This window comes from Schistocerca cancellata, chromosome 6 (assembly GCF_023864275.1).
Source record: "Schistocerca cancellata isolate TAMUIC-IGC-003103 chromosome 6, iqSchCanc2.1, whole genome shotgun sequence".
NCBI classification, from domain to species: domain Eukaryota; kingdom Metazoa; phylum Arthropoda; class Insecta; order Orthoptera; family Acrididae; genus Schistocerca; species Schistocerca cancellata.
In genome coordinates, this window is record NC_064631.1 from 677,780,767 (window position 1) to 677,799,554 (window position 18,788).

At 39.6% G+C, this 18,788-nt stretch overlaps 1 protein-coding gene across 1 annotated transcript in view; it reads left to right on the forward strand.

Annotated features, from left to right (window-relative positions):
• Positions 1 to 18,788, forward strand: part of LOC126191272 (RNA polymerase II subunit A C-terminal domain phosphatase) — a 94,936-nt gene that overhangs the window by 46,044 nt on the left and 30,104 nt on the right. Inside the window, exons 5-6 of the mRNA XM_049932081.1 lie at positions 3,504 to 3,694; positions 3,778 to 4,580. Coding sequence (XP_049788038.1) covers positions 3,504 to 3,694; positions 3,778 to 4,580 — 994 coding nt within the window. The remainder of the gene's footprint in view (positions 1 to 3,503; positions 3,695 to 3,777; positions 4,581 to 18,788) is intronic.

Below are 18,788 nucleotides of genomic sequence, written 5' to 3' on the forward strand. Positions count from 1 at the left end.
TGAGGGTAGGGGAATAGTGAGCAAGCAGCAAATTGTGTCATATTGCCAACCTTGGGAACATATACCGCATACTTTGGTGATTTAAGAACACCTACCACATTTAAACTGAAGGTCGTCTGAATCCATTTGTACTCAGAATTGAATTGACTTGAAAGTTGACAAATACTCAGCAGTAGTATTCATTCCTGCAGGAGACAGTAAAAGTCTAGATAGGGGCCAGTAGCTTACTCAAGTGCTGCAATATTGTCAACACTCACTGTGACGTACGATGGGAATGAAAGGGGGTGTGTCAGCAGCTTGTTCTACATAGACAATGAGAAAGCAATGAGTGGATGATAAGTTTGGAAGTAAGAGTCATTGCACCATCCTCATGTCAGCAAGAAGCGAAATCTGAAATGTATTCACATAAAAGCAGCTATGTTGTCTGGTCCCATAGTCACCACAACTACAAAACTTGCAACATATTCGGAAGATACAGCCAGATATTTGTGACCAATAAGATATAAGTTTTACAGGTATGCTAATAGAATGACGATGATTAAAAAGTAGTGGTTCCTCGGATGACAGGGTTAGTGAGTGAAAAATGTTGAAAAGAAAACGGTCCGCAGATTGATGAAAACCATTTCTCTTCATTTATTCTGTTTCTCCTTTTATTACCAAAATGTAGCAATCAATAAACATCATAAATTTACAATAATGTTATGAGAAGGAAAGTTGCTACCCAACATATAGCGGAGATGCTAAGTCGCAGATAGGCACAACAAAAGCACACTTAAAGCTTTCGGCCTATAGCCTTTGTCAACAATAAAAACACACATGCGATTTCAGTTGCCTCTGCTATATGGTGAGTAGCAACTTTTCTTGTCATAATATTGCTACATTCCATCCTGGATTTTCCATTGTCTGATAAATTTAGAATAGGTATAATGTTAACTTTTTGGGAAGATACTTTGTCAATAAAACAGTTCCTGATTTTGATTAGTCAGAACTTGTTAAAAATAAATTTATCTCAAGAAGCCTGTTGAGAAAAATGGGGTTGTCTTGCAACCAGGGTCGTATTACACTTGGGTAAATATGGTATGTTCAGACTGTTGGCACAATTGTCGAGTGTGTAGGAGTGTTTGGAAGTTCATAGGCTGGGTCTGTAGGGAAGTAGTTTGGGTAGTAACTCCTTTAGAACAGCAGCTGTATCAAATATTTATCCAGTAACTTCAAAGGAAGTAACCCATATTTGAGTAACATTAATTACTGCAGTTCCAGCTTAAGATATATGTTTGATTCTTCTTGTACTATGAGAATGAGAACAGAAGAGAGAGAGGGTGAGAATAACACTCAGTGGGGACAAAAGAAGCAAGCTGGACAAAGGGGAAAACTGACAAAGCAACAAAAAGCAGGTACTCGGTAAGGTAGCCACCCATTATACAAGTGTAAAAGAGTGTCTTTCAGGAGTTATTTTTACTGGAAGAAACATATAATATCAAATACACATTTTGTATAGCAGACAGCAGGGCACATGATCCAAGTGGAACAAAAGGAACTAGTTTGATTTCAGTGTTACAGCGAGTGGTTGAAATAATATATAGAAATTTTGGGGTGATATATATTGTGGTAACTGCAGAATGTGGTAGTGACCTAAAGTGGCTGTTACAGCTTGGATGAGTAAAGGACTTGGTTAAGGTTTTTTTTTTTTTTTTTTTTTCCTTTTTTTTTTTTTTTCTTTTTTTTTGCAAATGGAGAAAAAAATTTCAATTAAAGGAGGCTTTTAGTGAATAGGCTTTAAACCAAGTAGGAGCTTGGTGCTTGGAAGATAGCTATGATTATGATGGTTGCAGGATTGACTGTCTTATGGGTACTGCCAGTGCATTCTAACAAATGAAATGAATACAAACTGAGTGATAAAACATTCTGAGAGATTAAAATTGTGTGCTGGACTGGGACTCAAACTGGGTGCCTTACCTTTGATGGTTAGTGTTCTTAGTGACTGTGAGCTACTCAGGCACAATTCAAAACCTACCCTCACAGCTTCAGTACTGTCAGTAGATGTCTCATGCTTCACAGAAGCTCTCCTACGTACATTTTTGGGCCAGCACTCCCAGAAGAAAGAATACTGTATAGAAATGGTGTCGCCACAGCATAGAGTGAGTTTCCAGAATGAATATTTCGCTCTGTTGTGGAATTTTCACTGTTTTGAAGTTTGCTCACAGATTAATACTGAGCTGTCCACCCTATGCCCACACTCAAAGCTTTTATTTTGCCAACACCTCTCTCTCTCTCTCTCTCTCTCTCTCTCTCTCTCTTTCCTGTTCTCCAAATGTCAAATAAGTTGTTCTGCATGCAATGCTGGACTTAACTTTGAAGAAAGGGCCCGGGTCTCACTCTATCTTACAATTTCAGTGTGGTAGGAAATTTCATAATTATGTGGCCCCTACTGCAGAGTGAATGTTTTACTTTGGAATTGAAAGATGTTTGTTCCCTCGCTTAGATAGCAATCAAAGGAACTGTCATGATCAGTGGTGCACTAAGCTGCTAGGTACAGTAAAGACGTTCCAAACTTCTCGTGCACTTATAATTGCTAATATCTTGTGAGTGCATAACACGATAGTGGTCTTTGCAGTGACGTTTGTCACTCCCTGTTTGTTTTGTTGCAAACTGGATGTGTTGTTTTCAGTCAAAGTCAGTGCTAATATGCTGACAATTTATTTTTATTTCACGTTTTAATATCATAAAAAAACATACAGTGGAAGTTATTCAGTGATTCTTTTTGAGCAGTATTTAGGAAAATTTTATGGACAAATTTGTTGACAGAATAACAAAAAAGGCTGGCACCCTCATCATGATAGCGCAGCTGCACACATCTCATTCATTCTCAATGACTTCCTTTGAGAAAAACAGGTTCTCAATTTCCCTTTTGACCTGTTAATCTGACCTACCTACTTGTGATTATATGTCATTCCAAAAATTAATGTACAGTTGTAACCCTCTCAAAAAAGTTTTAAAAAATTAAAAAAGAAGAGGGAGGGCTGAGAAGAAATTTATGCAGTGGAGACAGGAGAAATTTGTACAGTGGCATGCCACCTTAAACATTTTGCAGGTTGTTAAAAACATGAAGAGAAGATATGTGAAAAAAATGTAAGGTATAAATATATTTCAGGATAGAGTTAATAATGAAAATCTCTTTTTGCTGTACATGCTCTCTAATTTTCATATTTTCAGAATTAAAATTACATTAATGGCAAAACTCCACCAAAACATAGAAAACAAAATCATTGTCTGTATCTACAAAAATTTTGTTGAGCTCTGAATATTGCTGCAAATTTCTTCACTGCTGTAATTACTGGGTAACAGAGGGTCACATTATGTTCTGATTACATTATTATAATAATGGACACTGTTCTTTTTGTCTGTGTCCAGTGTTTGCTCATTAGTCTGAACCAAATTAGCTATAATCTGTTACTGTTTTGAGGTCTTCTTCTAGTTTATTGATGCAAGATGCAATGTTTCAGGGCACTTTTTCCCTGTGGTGACAATTTGGTGTGTATCATTGATGACCGAGAAGATGTTTGGAATTTTGCTCCTAATTTAATCCACGTCAAGCCATACCACTTTTTCCAACACACGGGGGATATAAATGCCCCTCCAGGTCTAGCAAAATGTGAAAATGATGATAAAAGTGGCCACGATTTTAGAAAATCAGGTAGGTAACAATAGTTTCTTAGCATATCACAGACTGTTTTGTGCATTTGTATTTCCAGTCAGCTGATTCTTTTTTCTGTGCAGGTGCTAAACCTGCAACTGAAATGGAGAGTGATACCAAAGGAAATGGTTCTGCCTCAGAGTCGAATAAGCTTGTAGAAGGTGAAGAAAATAATTTGAACAAAACGTGTGTAGTAGCTGATAGTAAGGAAGAGAAAGATGGTTTTAAAAATACCCTGCCTGGGAAGGAAAGTATACAGAATCACATTAATAAAAAAAGTAGTCCTGCAGTAAATAATTCTCAAATGGAATGTACGGAAGCAACTGCAAGTGAAATTACTACAGGAAAGTCAAGCTTAGGTAATGAAACTGAATGTGAATTGGCTAACAGACTGAGTTCTACATCAGATTTGCAGGAGAAAGCAGAGAAAAAGCCAGACCAGAAGAAAGAAAATGAGCAAAAGAAAAATAAGAACTTGTCAAGGGTGGATAAACAGTTGAAGAAAGAAGAAAAAAATATTGGGTCAGCCAAAGAGGGAGAAAATAAACAGCCAAATGCAGAGCCATTAAAGAAAGAAGAGGAAGCTGCTGAAAAATCAGGTGTTTCAGACAAAGAGGAGGAGAAACCTGATAGTACGGCAGGTGCCAATGGAGATGATGAACTAACAGAAGTGGAGGATGATGATGATTATTTGATATATCTTGAAGAGATACTCAAGACCATACATCGCTCCTTTTATGAACTGTATGACGAATCACCAGGTGAAATGCCAGACTTGAAAAATGTGATTCCTTATGTACGCCGAAAAGTCTTGGCAGGCACTTATCTCGTCTTTAGTGGCCTTGTTCCCACACACGTACCTCTGGAACGTAGTCGTGCCTATCAGGTAATTTCAAGAAAAATATTTGCTTGGTTTTTAATGTTTTGGTCACAATCTTCAAGAAACTCTTCATATGAGGAGTATGTTAAATAGTGTAGTTACAGTATACTCCTAGAACAACAGGCATCTCAAGTACTGACATTTTTGCAGCCATTATTACTAGCAATTTTAACCTCTTTTTAACTATTATTAATTGTTTGACATAGCTTAATTTGTGCTACCCTGAGGGTGGGGGTGGGGTGTGAGGACTGCAGGTATAATCCCTTCCAAAACAATATTGTCACTGGAGGAATGTAAACATACAAGTCACATTTTTGTAACTCATAAGCTTCACTTGAGTACTATACACCATTGTAAGTTCAGTGGTAATTCTTAAGTCTTTAATTTGTGATTTTGTTAACTTTATCAGATTCTGATGCCGGATAAGTAACTTATTTTCTGGAGACAACGTTAGGTGTCCTGGACATTCTTGAAGTTTTGTAGTAAATCTCAATGCAGTGACCAACTAACTTCCATCACTCAAATTGCTGGACAGACTGTATTTAATTCAACATACATTGTTTGGAACAACGCTGATTTTGTTGGTGACACTAGTCCATGTGAGAATGCCACAGCGCACAGAGCTGCTACCAAGACACTATAACATATGATTGAATTTTGGTACATCGTCTTCAGGTTTCTTCAGAAAATGAATGAAAGTGAGAAAATATGTATTTTACAAAAAAGTAAGAAATCAGTTCCTTTTGCAAATACAGATGGAATTAATTAATTTTTTAATGGTTGCACATTGACCATCACCCAGCAGTAAGCGACAATGATTTATTTGCACCGTTCACAGTATGAGGGATGCGGATACTACACTGAAGTAGCCATACCTTCACATCAATCCTGTTTATAACTGTTGCAAGTTCCTGCTATATTAAACACCACAGCACAAACGTTCTTTTCAAATATTTTTAACTTATGCATATGCCTTTGCCACATCTACAGCAGTTACTTCCTTCGTGTAGTTTTCTTGTGAAAGATTGTAAATACATCCCTGTGCTGATGTCTTATGATTAGTCGTGTTCCAGTTCAAAAGGATTTAGGATGCAGTGGTAGGAAGGTAATCATAAATGGAAAATCAATTCGTCACCGAGATCTTGTTAAGCCCAGAGACGAAAGTGAGGACTCTCTCTCTCTCTCTCTCTCTCTCTCTCTCTCTCTCTCTCTCTCTCTTCTGTGTGTGTGTGTGTGAGAGAGAGAGAGAGAGAGAGAGAGAGAGAGAGAGAGAGAGAGAGAGAGAGAGAGATTGATTGATTGATTGATTGATTGACATATAATCTTGTAACATAAGCTTGTAAGTAATTGTTAAAGGACAGGGCAAAATAAAGATATAATAATGTATACTATGAGCAAAATAAGAGTCAGATTAAAATTAGGTACCCGTTCTTACAATTCAGTTTGAAAGTAATATTCATTATTATTTATTTACAACTAAGAACCACGTTACAAATTCTATTTCATGTTTACTCTTTTCTTTCTCTTCTGCCTGCTACCATTTTTGCCAGATGTTCCGCTGTTAGTTCCTTGTTTGTCTTCACTTTTGGAGCCTCCTGAAAAACCTTGATTTAATTTATTGCCTTTCTGTACTTGTCCCTATTCATCGCGTCCATTTCTGCGAGTCCAATTTCATCGAGGTCTTTCTTTATTCCTTGCAACCAAGAGTTGAGTGTTTTCCTCTGCTGAATTATATTGAAGATTTTCTTCATTAATCTGCCAACATCCATTCTCACCAGATTACCAAAGAACACCAGCCTCCTCTTTCTCATTTCCGTTGTGACTGGTTTAATAAATTGGTAGATCTTCTCATTGCTCATCTGTAACCCATTTTTCATCAATTTCTTTTGTGTCCACCAAGAATCATCCTCAGAATTACTCTTTTTCCTTCATCTTGAGCTCATCTATTAGTCCTTTGTTCTTGAGGGAGAGTGTTTCTGCTGCATATTGAACTTCTATTCTCATCACTGTATTGTAGTGTAATAACTTTGCATTTCAAGATAGGCATTTTTTGTTGTTAAGCTTCTGTGTTAAAATGTGTGCTCTCTTAAGTTTAGCTTCTTGAAGTTTGACAGCTTCTTTTTCTATGCCAGTATCTGTTATTGTTCCTCGCAAATATTGAAAGTGTTTGACCCTTTCGATGCATCCAATAATTGTGTGCAATTCTTTGATTTCCTTATATTTGTTAGATATGAATGTAGTTTATTCGTGTGATATCTGTAAACCAAATTTAGCTGCATGCTTTGGTAAGATTTCTGTGTGTTTAATTGCGTCTGCTATATTTGTGGATAGGAGAGCAATATCATCTGCAAAAGCTAGTGTATGTATCGTAAGGCCTTTAACTGATACTCCAAAAGAAATTCTCTTTACTTTTTGTTGTGTGTATTCCTCCAGTGTCTCCCTCATAATCTTTTCCAAAGTGATGTTGAATAGAATTGGGGAGAGTCCATCCCCTTGTCTCAAACCCGTTTTGATTTTAAAAGGTTCAAAAATCTTGCCTCAAAATATTACTTTGGACTTGGTATCTGTCAGTTTTGCTTTACTATCTCTCTAGTTTTTCTGTCAATTCCAAACTCCTCCAGAGTTCTAATGAGGCTTTATCTGTCTATGGAGTCATATGCTTTTCTAAAATCAGTAAATGTCGTAACATGTGGTTGACCAGCACGTGTTCTAATTATGTTTTTAAGGTTAATAATGTGCTCCGAACAGCTCCTCTCTTTCCTAAATCCATCTTGGTATTCTCCTATCTGTGGATCGAAAACTGGTTCACTCCTATTTATATCTTGGAAAGGAGCTTGTATGGAACGGATAGAAGGGAAATCCCCCTGTAATTGTTCACATCTGATCTGTCACCCTGTTTGTGAAATGGATGTATAAGTGCCGTCCTCCAATCTTCTGGGATCTTCATGGTTCTTCAAATTTCCTTAATAATTGTACCGAGGTATAGTGCTACTTTATCCTCACCTAGTTTCAAAGGTTCAGCTATGATTCCATCTTCGCCAGAAGATTTGTTGTTCTTGAGGGATTTTATAGCATGCGGGACTTCATTTAGAGTTGGTGGATGTGGTTGTGCAGGGATTTCTTCGGGAGATTTGAATTCCGGTTTCTCTGGAGGCGCTTTACAGTTGAGAAGGTCTTTGAAATAGTGTGCTACAATGTTGCATCTGGATTTGTTTTGAGTGAAGTACACCCGTATTTGTTGAAGGGATATTCTTTCATACAGTCTCTTTTTGTTTCTGATTGTGTAGGAGGCTATTTTTCTACCTTCTCAGAACCTTCCCAGGTTGTGTTTTCTGTCAGATTCGATTTACATTTTTGCCAAAGCTTTTGTATGTTTTCCAAAGCTTCATTTCTCTTTTCATTCCGCCAGATATTCTTCTGTTTAGTTTTGGTGGGAAGAGTGTCTTCTGCAGCTTTCATTATTTGAGACTTCATTTCATCCCATGGCACACCTTGCAGTTTTGATTTGAAATAATTTTGAGTATCTGCCTCGATATTTCTGATTTCAAAATGCTTTCTCATAGGTTTATTACTATTTCTTCCTGAATTTGGGATTAATTTAATGTTAGGCTTAACAAGAAGTGATCCGTATCTATTTTGGCTCATTTCTGTACCTTAATATTTTGAATTGTCATAAATTCTCTTCTAGAAATGGCTATGTGGTCAATTTGGAACTCTTCAAGGAGTTGATTTGGTGCTTTGCAAGTCTTCATCTTCTTGGGGTGTTTCTTGAAGTTTGTAATCATAATTTTGAGGTTGAAGATTTGGCAGAGTTCTACAAGTCTTATTCCATTGTTGTTTGCCCTCTTATGTGCTGGGTATTCTCCAATGATGTTTTTGTATTTCTTCTGCTTGTCGAACTGTGCATTAAAATCCCTGAGCAGGATGATGAAATTTTCCTTTGGAATCTTCTGAATCATATCTTATAGTTCTTCCCAGAAAGTCTGTACTTTGTTCGGATTTTTGTTGTTGTCAATATTTGTTTGGAGCACGAGCATTCACTAGCATATACATTTTGTTTTTACATTTGATCATCAATTTTGAGAGCCTGTTAGACGTAGAGCTGAAATTTGTTACGGACTCCTTTATATTTCTTGTAACAGTAAAGGCTGTACCTAATAGGGGGCATTTTCCAAAGATATACTCTGCTGGTTTTCCTTTATAAATTCTGTAATTGCCCATTTCGAAAGAATTTTCATCAATATAGCGAGTTTCTTGTATTGCCAGAATTAGGATATTATGTTGTTAAAGTGCTTGAGTCAGTTCTTGATGTTTTCCTGTTTTAATCAGAGAGTTAATGTTCAGTGTTCCTATATTATATTTCTTCTTGAATTTGAGTTTCTCAGGTTCTTTCGATAAAACAAGAGCAGAAAGTGCAGGCTCCCCGGAATCCGAAATGCCTGCTTGTGACCTGAGGTCGAGTGAGTTTACTCCCTGGGGTAATTTGCTTTCTTTTCCACTCATAATCCATAAAATTTGTAAGGTTGGAGTGGTGGAGCTTTCCGAAGATTGCTCGAGATACAACTGGAGTGTTAATCCAGAGGGTTTGTGTTTGGTCTGCGAGAGCTGTTTGATTTTACTCAAGTCCACTGGCAAGCCAGTGAGGACCCCTCCCCCCCTTATCCACCACCTGGGGACACGTCATGTTGGAGTAGCACCTCTCTGCCTGTTACAACAGTGTAACAAGTTTGTGGAAAGTAATATTTATTTTACATATTTGGAAATTAATTTGTGGAATAGGAACAGTGTTCTATTGGAAATGCTTTTAATACATTGTAAATATTGGTTACAAAGAAATTTTTATTTCCCCTGGTATCTTATTGTGTAGACTAACAGTTAATTATGGTCCTCTGATAAGACATTGTTTTGGAATTTGATTTTCCCTCTGCTACAGCAATTGTGTACATTCTTGTTCTGCAGTAGTTTGCCTGTTTTCAAAAGATAGTTCCTAATGAACAAGATAGTTTCATAAATGAATAAACATAGAACATTCAGAACACAAAGTACTGTTGTTTTGGATGTTGTGGACTTCAATATTATTAGGCGGTAGCACACAGATGAGAGTATCTTTGACAAGTTATTTACATGTGTATCCCATTTTAAGCCTTACTTAACCCACAGACCCAAAAATTTTGTCACATTTGCTAGATCATTTTTTAATCTTGCTCGAATAGACATTTGGCTAGATGGTGGAGGTTAACAGAGGTTGACGCATACAATTATTTCGTTATTTACACTGAGTTTGCTTTTGGTGAATCACTCTGAAAGTGTTTTCTTAGAACTTTCTGCTGTTGACTGCAAGGTTTTTGGACAGGATCCAGTGAGAAAAATATTGTTGTAATCATCAAATAGGACTGTCTTTTTGAGGACTCATACATTCAAGAAGAGTAGCGTTCCTAGGATTGAGCCCTGAGATACACCATATTTTATTGGTAATTTGCTGGAAGAGAAAGAGTTGTTTCTTGGTTCATTCATAGTATTGAACTCACGCTGAAGTGATACCTTCTGCCTGCAGTTTTTTTTAGGTAGAAACACAACCAGCTATGTGCTAGACCTCGTCTTCCTAATTTCTTGAGTGGAATATTATGGTCCAGGATATCAAATACTTTTGAAAGGTCTATGAAAATACTTGCAGCTAATTTTTGTTGATCGAGGGATTTTAAAGTGCAGTCTACAAATTCAAAAATTGCTGTTTATGTAGAATTAGACTTCCTAAAGCCATGTTGTTGGATGGTAAAAGTTGAATATTTATTTATGAAACTTTTGAGCCTGTTATAAAAAAGTTTTAGTAGAATTTTTTAAAATTAATTTAGCTGTGTAGTGAGCACAAACTTTTACTATGAATTCAGGTACTTCATCAAAGCCACTTGACATTTTATATCTAAAAACAAAGATGATGTCACTTACCGAACGAAAGTGTGGCAGGTCGATAGACACACAAACATACACACAAAATTCAAGCTTTCGCAACCAACGGTTGCTTCGTCAGGAAAGAGGGAAGGAGAGGGAAAGATGAAAGGATGTGGGTTTTAAGGGAGAGGGTAAGAAGTCATTCCAATCCCGGGAGCGGAAAGACTTACCTTAAGGGGAAAAAAGGACAGGTATACACTCGCGCACACGCGCACATATCCATCCGCACATACACAGACACAAGCAGACATTTGTAAAGGCAAAGAGTTTGGGCAGAGATGTCAGTCGAGGCGGAAGTACAGAGGCAAAGATGTTGTTGAAAGACAGGTGAGGTATGAACGGCAGCAAATTGAAATTAGAAATTAGCAGAGATTGAGGCCTGGCGGATAACGAGAAGAGACGATATGCTGAAGGGCAAGTTCCCATCTCCGGAGTTCTGACAGGTTGGTGTTAGTGGTAAGTACCCACATAACCCGGACGGTGTAACACTGTGCCAAGATGTGCTGGCCGTGCGCCAAGGCATGTTCAGCCACAGGGTGATCCTCATTACCAACAAACACTGTCTGCCTGTGTCCATTCATGCGAATGGACAGTTTGTTGCTGGTCATTCCCACATAGAAAGCTTCACAAGTGTGGGCAGGTCAGTTGGTAAATCACGTGGGTGTTTTCACACGTGGCTCTGCCTTTGATCGTGTACACCTTCCGGGTTACAGGACTGGAGTAGGTGGTGGTGGGAGGGTGCATGGGACAGGTTTTACACCGGGGGTGGTTACAAGGGTAGGAGACAGAGGGTAGGGAAGGTGGTTTGGGGATTTCATAGGGATGAACTAAGAGGTTACGAAGGTTAGGTGGACGGCAGAAAGACACTCTTGGTGGAGTGGGGAGGATTTCATGAAGGGTGGATCTCATTTCAGGGCAGGATTTGAGGAAGTCGTATCCCTGCTGGAGAGCCATATTCAGAGTCTGATCCAGTCCCGGAAAGTATCCTGTCACAAGTGGGGCACTTTTGGGGTTCTTCTGTGGGAGGTTCTGGGTTTGAGGAGATGAGGAAGTGGCTCTGGTTATTTGCTTCTGTTTCTGTACCAGGTCGGGAGGGTAGTTGCAGGATGCGAAAGCTGTTTTCAGGTTGTTGGTGTAATGGTTCATGGATTCCGGACTGGAGCAGATTCGTTTGCCACGAAGACCTAGGCTGTAGGGAAGGGACCGTTTGATGTGGAATGGGTGGCAGCTGTCATAATGGAGGTACTGTTGCTTGTTGGTGGGTTTGATGTGGACGGACGTGTGAAGCTGGCCATTGGACAGGTGGAGGTCAACATCAAGGAAAGTGGCATGGGATTTGGAGTAGGACCAGGTGAATCTGATGGAACCAAAGGAGTTGAGGTTGGAGAAGAAATTCTGGAGTTCTTCTTCATTGTGAGTCCAGATCATGAAAATGTCATCAATAAATCTGTACCAAACTTTTGGTTGGCAGGCCTGGGTAACCAAGAAGGCTTCCTCTAAGCGTCCCATGAATGGTTGGCGTACGAGAGGGCCATCCTGGTACCCATGGCTGTTCCCTTTAATTGTTTGTATGTCTGGCCTTCGAAAGTGAAGAAGTTGTGGGTCAGGATGAAGCTGGCTAAGGTAATGAGGAAAGAGGTTTTAGTTAGGGTGGCAGGTGATCGACGTGAAAGGAAGTGCTCCATCGCAGGGAGACTCTGGACGTGCAGAATATTTGTGTATAAGGAAGTGGCGTCAATGGTTACAAGGATGGTTTCCGGGGGTAACAGACTGGGTAAGGATTGCAGGCGTTCGAGAAAGTGGTTGGTGTCTTTGATGAAGGATGGGAGACTGCATGTAATGGGTTGAAGGTGTTGATCTACGTGGGCAGAGATACGTTCTGTGGGGGCTTGGTAACCAGCTACAATGGGGCGGCCGGGATGATTGGGTTTGTGAATTTTAGGTAGAAGGTAGGGGTGCGGGGTGTTGGTGGGGTCAGGAGGTTGATGGAGTCAGGTGAAAGGTTTTATAGGTGGCCTAAGGTTCTGAGGATTCCTTGAAGCTCCACCTGGACATCAGGAATGGGATTACCTTGGCAAACTTTGTAAGTAGTGTTGTCTGAAAGCTGACGCAGTCCCTCAGCCACATACTCCCGACGATCAAGTACCCACGGTCGTGGAACCCTTGTCCGCCGGAAGAATGACGATGGATTGGTCAGCCTTCAGATCACGGATAGCCTGGGCTTCAGCAGTGGTGATGTTGGGAGTAGGATTAAGGTTTTTTAAAAAGGATTGAGAGGCAAGGCTGGAAGTCAGAAATTCCTGGTAAGTTTGGAGAGGGTGATTTTGAGGAAGAGGAGGTGGGTCCCGCTGTGACGGAGGACGGAACTGTTCCAGGCAGGGTTCAATTTGGATAGTGTCTTGGGGAGTTGGATCATTAGGAGTAGGATTAGGATCATTTTTCTTCGTGGCAAAGTGATATTTCCAGCAGAGAGTACGGGTGTAGGACAGTAAATCTTTGACAAGGGCTGTTTGGTTGAATCTGGGAGTGGGGCTGAAGGTGAGGCCTTTGGATAGGACAGAGGTTTCGGATTGGGAGAGAGGTTTGGAGGAAAGGTTAACTACTGAATTAGGGTGTTGTGGTTCCAGATTGTGTTGATTGGAATTTTGAGGTTTTGGGGGGAGTGGAGCTGGAAGTGGGAGATTGAGTAGATGGGAGAGGCTGGGTCTGTGTGCAATGAGAGGAGGTTGAGGTTTGCTGGAAAGGTTGTGAAGGGTGAGTGAGTTGTCTTCCCTACAGCCTAGGTCTTCGTGGCAAACGAATCTGCTCCAGTCCGGAATCCCTGAACCATTACACCAACAACCTGAAAACAGCTTTCGCATCCCGCAACTACCCTCCCGACCTGGTACAGAAACAGAAGCAAATAACCAGAGCCACTTCCTCACCCCCCCAAACCCAGAACCTCCCACAGAAGAACCCCAAAAGTGCCCCACTTGTGACAGGATACTTTCCGGGACTGAATCAGACTCTGAATGTGGCTCTCCAGCAGGGATACGACTTCCTCAAATCGTGCCCTGAAATGAGATCCATCCTTCATGAAATCCTCCCCACTCCACCAAGAGTGTCTTTCCGCCGTCCACCTAACCTTCGTAACCTCTTAGTTCATCCCTATGAAATCCCCAAACCACCTTCCCTACCCCTGTAACCGCCCCCGGTGTAAAACCTGTCCCATGCACCCTCCCACCACCACCTACTCCAGTCCTGTAACCCGGAAGGTGTACACGATCAAAGGCAGAGCCACGTGTGAAAACACCCACGTGATTTACCAACTGACCTGCCTACACTGTGAAGCTTTCTATGTGGGAATGACCAGCAACAAACTGTCCATTCGCATGAATGGACACAGGCAGACAGTGTTTGTTGGTAATGAGGATCACCCTGTGGCTAAACATGCCTTGGTGCACGGCCAGCACATCTTGGCACAGTGTTACACCGTCCGGGTTATCTGGATACTTCTCACTAACACCAACCTGTCAGAACTCCGGAGATGGGAACTTGCCCTTCAGCATATCGTCTCTTCTCGTTATCCGCCAGGCCTCAATCTCTGCTAATTTCTAATTTCAATTTGCTGCCGTTCATACCTCACCTGTCTTTCAACAACATCTTTGCCTCTGTACTTCCGCCTCGACTGACATCTCTGCCCAAACTCTTTGCCTTTACAAATGTCTACTTGTGTCTGTGTATGTGCGGATGGATATGTGCGTGTGTGCGCGAGTGTATACCTGTCCTTTTTTCCCCTTAAGGTAAGTCTTTCCGCTCCCAGGATTGGAATGACTTCTTACCCTCTCCCTTAAAACCCACATCCTTTCATCTTTCCCTCTCCTTCCCTCTTTCCTGACGAAGCAACCGTTGAGTTGCGAAAGCTTGAATTTTGTGTGTATGTTTGTGTTTGTTTGTGTGTCTATCGACCTGCCAGCACTTTCGTTCGGTAAGCCACATCATCTTTGTTTTTAGATATATTTTTCCCACGTGGAATGTTTCCCTCTATTATATCCACTTGACATTTTATTGCATAATGATTCGATTTTACTTGTAATTTTGTAACGGTTTCTTTTATAAACATACTTAGAGACATCCGAGACAGCCGACTTGTTGGAGAAACTTCAGACTAGTCCTGTACAAATTACTGAGATCTTCAGCTAGGAAAGTGAAGTTTCCATTTAATTCTTTCTCAACTGATTTTGGGTGTGTAACTTTTGAGCCCTCTAGCATTCATAATACATTCATTCTTTTCGGCACTGAGCTACAAGTTTCTTTCTTTTTATAATTCTCTGTGGTGTTCTTACTTTATTTGAGTGTGTTATCAACTCATCAGTCTACAATTTTTGCCTGTCTGACTACTGTACTGTAGATTTTAATGTGTAAAATTCTTGTGTGACAGTATACTTTCTACTACTTCACTGCAGAAATCTGTTTCTCTTTGTCACAGTCTACTTTCAGTGTTACTTTTCTCTGTGGCAGAGTAGAAATCTGTCCTGCTTCGTATTGTTGTTATATCACTTCAAATGTTCCATTGTTTAAAAAAATGGTAGAGATTCTACTCTATCCACAACATGGAATGTACCTGGCACTTGCAGGAGAGCATATGATTCCCCTATTGCCTAGCTTACACAAGGTAATTCTGATGAGATGTATCGTGTAATTTTTCTACTGTTATTTGTGGCATACCAGAATTCAACCATTAGAGCTTTATTGATGATGTTTGGAGATGTAGTTGCACTTGAAATTTTATAAATGAGAAATTAGGTAGTGTGATTTCTAAACTATAGAACATTACACGTCATCTGGAAGGCAATAAACCTTCATGACACATTTCTTCTATTAAAGTTTTAGTATGCATGTGAAAGTTATAGAGACAACTCAACTTTTTTTTTTTTATATATTGTTATTGAAGAAACAAAATCACACAAATAGCAAAACACTGTCTCAAATGTGTGAAAATGTCAGAGAATCAAAATTTGTGTTGTGGCACTAAAATAAAGTATTGACAATTTAATGAAAATTATGGATTCCTACTTACCATGTAAAGGAGATGTTGAGTCATAGACATGCACAACAAAAAGACTGCTAAACATATGAGCTTTCGGCTATAGGCCTTCCTCTAAAGTAAACAAGACACATACATTCACACGAGCACAACTCACACACGTATGAGTACTGTCTCTGGTAGGTGATGCTGGACTGTGAGTAACTGCGCCTGATGGGAGAAGCAGTCTGGGTTGTTGAGGGTAAGGAGGAGGCTGGGGCAGGGAGGGGGTGGGGTAGGTGTGTGTGTGGGGGGATGGGGGGGGGGGGTAAATTCCTGCTTGTGGGAGTGTGCAGCACATGATGGGGACAGTCTGTGACTCAACATCTCTTCTATATGGTGAGTAGCAATCTATCCTTTCCATAATACTGTCATTATTACATCCTGGATTTTCTATTGTTCAAAATAAAGTATTGGATCATATCAAAATGTTAAACAAATGAATGACATACCATCTGTGTGTAACTACTCCGACCTACGTCCATTTGAACTTCCTGAATGTATTCAAGTCTTGTTCCTCCACTTACTTGTGTTACCAAACTGATAATTTCTTGGTCCCTCAGGATATGTTCTGTCAACCAATCCTTCCGTGTAGTCAAGATGTTCCATAAATGTAGATTCTCCTCAACTCATTTCATTACCTCTTCATTAGTTATCCCATCTAATCTTTAGCATTGTTCTGTAATGCCATGTTTCAGATACTTCTTTTCTCTTCTCATGTGAACTGTTTATCATACATATTTCTCTTCCATTCCAAACCATGCAACTTGCCACATAAAGACCTCCAGAAACAATTTCCTAATAATTAAAATTATACTCGGTGTTAACAAATTACATTTTCTCAAAAAACATTTCTTGCTGTTTTCAATCTGCATTTTATATTTTCTCTATTTCAGCTATCATCACTCATTTTGCTCCCCATGTATCAAACCTCATTGATTACTTTTAGTGTGTTATTTCTTAATCCACTTCCAACAGCATAGCCTGATTCAGTTCAGTTACGTTACATTACCCTTGTTTTAATTTTGTTGCTGTTCATCGTATAACCTTTATTGGGTTTGACCCATCCACTCAACTGTTCATTCAAGTCCTATAGTTCTTTTGAAGATTCTATCCATTCCACTCAGTGGCTTATGCAAGCCCTACTAAAACAGTTTTTTTTTAATTTTAAATGTTTGTGGTGTGGCCCCTTAAGCTGTGGTCTAGATAGCTTTGCACGTAAATGCAGCCCTGGCTGTAGTATTAGTAGGTTGGTAATGGTAAGTGTAGAGCTGTTAGTACACTGGAATGGACTACCATCAGAAATCTGCAGCAGGAGTAGTACTACTCGAGTGTTTGGAATTCCCACCAAGTTTCATTAAAGGAAGACATCAAAGCAGTTCAGAGGCAGGCTGCTAGATTTGTTACTGCTAGGTTCAGTCAACATGCACATTTACAGAGATGCTTCATGAATTCAAATGGGAATCCCTGGAGAGAAGTCAACGTCCTTTCTGTGGAACACTATTGAAAAAATTTAGAGAATCAGCATTTGGAGATAAGTTTTACATTGAACCACAAAAATAAGACAGAGGCAGTAGGGCTTATGTGGAGGCGTATAGACAGACGTTTTTCCCTCGCTTAATTTGTGAGTGGACAAGGAAAGAAAATGGTTAGTAGTGGTATAAGGGACTCTTCACCAAACACCATTCACTATTTGCAGAGTTTTCATGTAGATGTGGATGAGGTAATGGGCATTTCAGTGATTCGAGGCTTGGAGGGAAGAGAATTAGGTGAAGTTCTTTTTGGAAAGGAAAGTGGCAGATGTGAATACTTCACCGTCTTTTTGCAGTGCTATTTCTCATTAAAGAGGGACTGTGTTGTGAGTACCAGAGCACCCATCTTGCCACCCACCCCATGGTGGCTTTTCATTCATCCATAAATTCTTCAAAGCTATTACTATGATAAATAATTAAACAAGGGCACAATGTTTTTATCGCCAGTTACTTTCTTGTCTGATTAAGTGTTGGCACTGAATGACATGAACTTGAAATCTTGCCAAAAATATATGTCAGTTAATATGTCTTCATACCTTTCATATCCTGTTCATCATAAAGGTCAGCATATGGATTTACCACTGTTAGACGATTGTTTTTCTCATTATTAAACTTTGTCCCACACTTCTATGAGATGCATTTCTCATGCCCCATCAGTTCTAGTAATCATAAAGTATTGTGCTTGTGGTAGCCTGAGCTTAGTATGTTATTTAAACTGGTACTTTTTCCTTGGATTCTCAGTACCATTTCTTGTTTTCAAATACAGTTTTAGACATGTGAGTGTGATGCATAATCTTAAGCTTTCCTGACAGGTTGACAATTTGTACTGTTATCTTCTCTTAAAAAACACTGCAGGGCTACAGGGGACTCAGTGAAGTATGAAGAAACGAAAGTGTTACAACAGGCCTCGTGTTCTGAAGGTGGCTATATTGAAATTTGAGTGGCCAATGGGCAGATCAACAGAGACAGTGGCTACACCCTAAGCAAGGCTAGGGATCCAGGGCTCAGCTGACTGAGGCTACAGAAGCAGTGAGTTAGAGTTCAAGTAGGAATGAAGGCCAATGCGCAGTGACCAGTTTTCATCCAAAGTGCTGCGCAAATTCATTTGTTTGTTCAGAAGGGGAGGCTGATAAGTGTTTGCCAAACTTTCAGTCGGTTGGTGATGGCAGAATCAACGTGCACGCTGTGCAGTCTTTCTCAAACGATTTTGAAGAAACTGTTTGGTAAAAAAAAAAGATCATTTTTGCTTTACTTGTTGCTTTGTATATCAGGTTCATTATGATGTGCACATCATTTAACTAATGTTCATAGTTATTGTGATATTTGTGTGGATCTCAAGAAAATTAATTTGACGTAGCACACTCATCTGTGATTGTTCCACACCAGAGATAAAACCAGAGTGAAATATCCACAACATTCTTCATATTTTATAAACGGTGTGAGATATTGCAATGAGATATTGGCAAAATATAGCCCTCAAAGAAGACAGTACTTTCTCGTACGGTTGTTATGCAAAACTTAATTATCCAATGTGTTATTCCACTAACTGCCGACTTTCTTGATGAAGGAATATAATTTTTAAGGGTCATCAATAGTTGGTGAAATGAGAAATGGTATGTATTTGGAACAACATAAGCCAAGTCATTACACGTTTATTTTGTACTAAGG